The sequence below is a fragment of the Trachymyrmex septentrionalis genome, unplaced genomic scaffold (assembly GCF_001594115.1).
Source record: "Trachymyrmex septentrionalis isolate Tsep2-gDNA-1 unplaced genomic scaffold, Tsep1.0 scaffold39, whole genome shotgun sequence".
In the NCBI taxonomy this organism is placed as follows: domain Eukaryota; kingdom Metazoa; phylum Arthropoda; class Insecta; order Hymenoptera; family Formicidae; genus Trachymyrmex; species Trachymyrmex septentrionalis.
The window spans coordinates 314,986-319,598 of record NW_017305557.1 but is presented as its reverse complement, the minus strand read 5'-3'; the positions used below and the strand labels follow the sequence as shown (position 1 = coordinate 319,598).

At 34.4% G+C, this 4,613-nt stretch overlaps 1 protein-coding gene across 1 annotated transcript in view; it reads right to left on the bottom strand.

The window, feature by feature from the left end:
- LOC108750944 overlaps positions 1-4,613 on the bottom strand; it is a 297,617-nt gene that overhangs the window by 123,425 nt on the left and 169,579 nt on the right. Inside the window, exon 9 of the mRNA XM_018490822.1 lies at positions 4,042-4,132. Within this exon, the coding sequence (XP_018346324.1) occupies positions 4,042-4,132 (91 nt within the window). The remainder of the gene's footprint in view (positions 1-4,041; positions 4,133-4,613) is intronic.

Here is a 4,613-nt window from a genome sequence, read left to right as displayed (position 1 = left end):
TTCGAAAACACGCGCACGAGATAGAGAATTCTTACCATAGGCCTCTTTCAACAACTTATAGCACTCAGTCGGAGTTTTTTTTAATTTAACGAGAAATTTCACATTGATCCGTTGCTCGTGTTTTTCGTCACACATTGTTATCGGCACGAGAAAAAAACAAGTTCCTTTCTAACCTCTATAGAAAAAATACTACTACTGCGACAAAAACGTGTTTTTGTACTGGAATAGTAGACACTTCCAGGTATCCAACGCTGCATTCGTTTCCCACTCTACCCCTCTAAGACGCCTTCTGCGCGCGCAGTCTCGTTATTTAATAGCCAGACCTCGTATATTATATAATGTCTAAGATATGTACTCATGTATAAAACGATATTTTATTACAGAATATGTAGTGTAATTCTCAGGATCTGAATGAAAATAACTTAACAAATAATTGAGAAACAATGGCATATCGTATAAACACACACACACACACACGCACGCATGAATACACATGCATGCACGTACGCACATATGCATACGCGCACATACACACATGGGACTCCTACCACATGTCGTCTTAATTTACGCTAAGAGTAGGAAATTACATTACATATTTTGTAACAAAGTATCGTTTTATACATGTGTAGCTTGGACATTATACGAGTATATGATAGTATGTAATTATTATATATGTGGGATATAATTATATGTGGCACCATATATAATCATATATAAGGAACATAAAATGTTCCGAAATGGCGAAATATCTAAAAACCTACAAGTTTTATAAAAAAATATTTTAGATAAAAAGTCTGAAAAGGCCTAGCCCTTGGCTGCATCAGTTTGACTTTGAGTGGCGTTGCCAAGATAGAGCAAAATCAACTCAAATTTTTTAATTGAGATCTCCCACTTTTTCTTTCATTTTCTTATATTCCTTGTTGAGACTTTTTCAAAACACTATAATTATATCCATTTTAGCTCACCCGATTAGAAGTTATTGAATATTTTATGGATGAGATGTTAGCGACTGTAGGAGATTTAAACACGAAAACTGTTCATTTTTTTGCGCTAAAACTTACATGTTTTGTTTAGCAAGGCATAAGCTATAACATATGAGAAAATCATTTGATTTCACCGTGGCCCAATTTCATATAGGATTAGTGCGAGGTCCTTTCCTTGCTGGACAACTTGGCAACCAGACAGAATTTTCGCAAAATATCATAATATTTTCTCAAATAAGTTGGGCGCTAGGCACGAGAGAGCGTGCTATTCTTTCGTTAATTCAGTAATTATTCAAATTATATCCCGCCGATGATATCGACCTAGATATATGTTGTCAAAATCATGACTCTAAGTGACTTCCGACAAGTTTTAGATGGCGGTCTCTCGTTAAAAAGTTATTAATAAAAAAAGTTTTAAAAATAACGTTTTATTTCTACTATGTTTTTTATCCGAAGCGACTCTCACCTCCCTCTCCCTACAAAAGGACGCACTTACAGCCGAAGCGACTCTCATTCCCCTCCCCTCTGTAAAGGGACGCATGACTCTCACTTTCAACTCTCATCTTCCTACAATACACGTATAGCAAACATATTTTAAAGCAGGGAATACTCATGTTATATAGTTCTTTTATAGTTATATAAAATGAATTCCCTGCTTTTTAAAATGTTTGCTATACATGTATTAGAGTTAAGTTATATATCATTAAACTTTCCAAATATTTCTAGGTATTTCTAAAAAATGTAGTGGGAAAACATTTTTAAAACTTTTTGTTAATAACTTTTTGATGAAGGTCGACTGCCAACCTGTTGGAAAGTTTAATAGTGTACAACACAACTATATAACACGAGTATTCTTTGCTTTAAAATGTGTTTGTCATTCGTGTACTAAGGGATGAGAGTCGTTCGCCCTTTTGCAAGGGGGAGGAAGGAGGTGAGAGTTGCTTTCGGAGAAAGTCGTACGCCCCTTTGCAGAGGTGAAAAGGGTGAATAAATATGTACAATATCTCATATAAATATTATATAGTTGTATGTTAAGTTGTCATAAATGTTACATAATTATCATATAAATATCATATAAATGTGTTATATAATTGAACTTTTATTGCTAATAACTTTTTAACGAAGTACGACCGCCACCTAAAACCTGTTGGAGATTACTCAGGACCATGACCTTATTTGACAACATATGTCAAGATCAAGGTCATCGGCAGGGTGTTCCTTAATCTGAATAATTATCGTTAATTTTTAATTATTCTACGATAATCATAATTCGTAACGGCAACAGGGGTGGGTCGTTATAGACAGGAAAGTTGTCGATGGACGAGAGAAATAGGCTGCAAGAATAACACAGAAATTAACAAGAAAAGAGATAACAAATATATTTAAAAAGTCGATTTACAATTGACTTTAAGAATTGAGCTCGATAGGCCTGATCTTGAAGCTCGGCATTCAAGTGAACAACGATAATGTCGATAATAACGCCGATTAGGCAAATATATTAGATCTCGCAAAATTTTGACTCTACAAATCGCGATACAAGGACGAATAATGTACGATAACCAAACGCATACTAAAGTCTATCGCCGGTATATAAAAGCTCGTACTGTGACAAAAGTTTTTTACCAGGTTGAATAATTTCAACATAAATCAAAACGAATCTTTAGCGCGGCTTATACCAATTCTGTCGTCGCAATCAACAGAAGGTTCGACTAACTGAATAAACAATAAAATTACATAAATTGACATAATAAAAGTGATTTGGCAAGGGGGCCAGCACAAATCGGTAACTCTATTTCTCTCAAAACGAAAAGGCGGATAGCACGTGGCTCATAATTTTACTGATTTACACGGTAACAATTGGATCGAAACTTCGTAAGTTTTCATGTGCGATCCACCTGATGCTACAAACGCTGTAATCGGCAGCTTTGCAACGGCGACAACATTCATCGAAACTCCTCGTATCCTCCGATGTCCTTGCGACAACCTTAATTTATGCAGGTTTAACCCTCGTCTAATCGAGGTCCTGTCACGCACCGATTGGCCCTAATTAATCACGCGATTCCGCGAATCGTATAGGTCTTCGCAGGCCGTAAATCTTTACGCTTTAAGGCGCGTAATATAAATTAAAGGACTCTAACGTCGCCTGTAGCTTCCTAGATTATAAGGGCTGGCTTGGAAAGTCCAGGAGAAGCCCCACCTTCGGCTCCGTATCGGGATGTTCTCTCAAACTGATCTCATTCTCAATCATCTGGCCTACTCGCAGTTTTCTCCTTCCATAGATTTTGTCTGTAAGGGATATACGATATAGCAAAGTTCAGGACAGCGCATTACAAAAATATATAAAATTATACGACCTGCATGTCCGGACTCTCGGATGTCCCAGCTCCTTGTTGATCTTCGTTCTTCTTTGCGTAATGGTTTTCCTTCTTTCGATGATGGGTGAGACGACAAGATTACGGAACAATATTTTAGCCACCGAGCACAATCCGCCAATAACACCAGATCTAAATGCGAAACTAACTAAAAAAAATAAGTTTTCAACAAAAAGAAACAAAAAGAAATTAACTACGCATGATTAGCGCACGCACGCATGTGCACTCGTATGCGCGCCCGCTTGTGCTCTCGCCCTCTGAGCCAGAAGAACGCAAGATCCCCCGCAAATGATCCGCAACAGTGACGAATAAAAATTGGTACGTCACAATATATACTATAGTACATATATAATTCACATTAAACTATTTAAAAATCTAGCTTTAACCATTATAGGCTTTAATATTCTTACTTGTTGTGCTCACATTACTGTCATAATAAATCATTATTGTTTATTTAAATATGTTTATAGATAAATATTGAGAAATTTTTAATAAAACAATTAGATTGTAAAAAGAATTATTTTATTAAAAAATTATGAAGTGCATATGATATTTAATAACGATAATTAAGTTTTTTGCTCTATTAGCGCTTTTGATAAAATTAAACATAATATTAAACGTTAAATTATATTTAATATTTAATTTTTCAAATGTACGAATTGGAACATTTCAGATAATTTCAGTACCTTATATGGATTGTAGGGTGATCCAGCACTTAAACATCGATTTTTCCAGTTGTAAAAATCTTTTCCTGATAGATTCTCATGTATCATCCACCTAAACAATAAAAAATGTTAAGTTTTGACTGTTTCTTGTCAAAAATGGAAAGATCCGAGATGTACACATGGCGTCATAGATCACGCCTCGATAATCGTGCAAATTCAAATGGCTAGGCGTGCCTAGCCATTTGAATTTGCACGAGTATCGAGGCGTGTTCAAGACGCGTATTTCTTTCAAAATATTTGTTCATTATGACAAATAATTATTACAAAAATAAAGTAAACTTGGAATTTAACTTTCAAGCTAGACTTAAACTAAACGTATAACTTATAAGTAATAATTTATAAATATTTTTTAAACAACATACAATAGTATTATTTCTTTAATAAGAATAAAATTGCAATTAGACACAACATTCTGCCATCCTTTTTTATTTTCTCAAACTTTATTTTTTTATAAAAAAACAATGCAAAAATTTCCTTTTCAATTTTTCTTGTTACTTTTTTAATTTTTTTTTGTATATATATGTATATATATA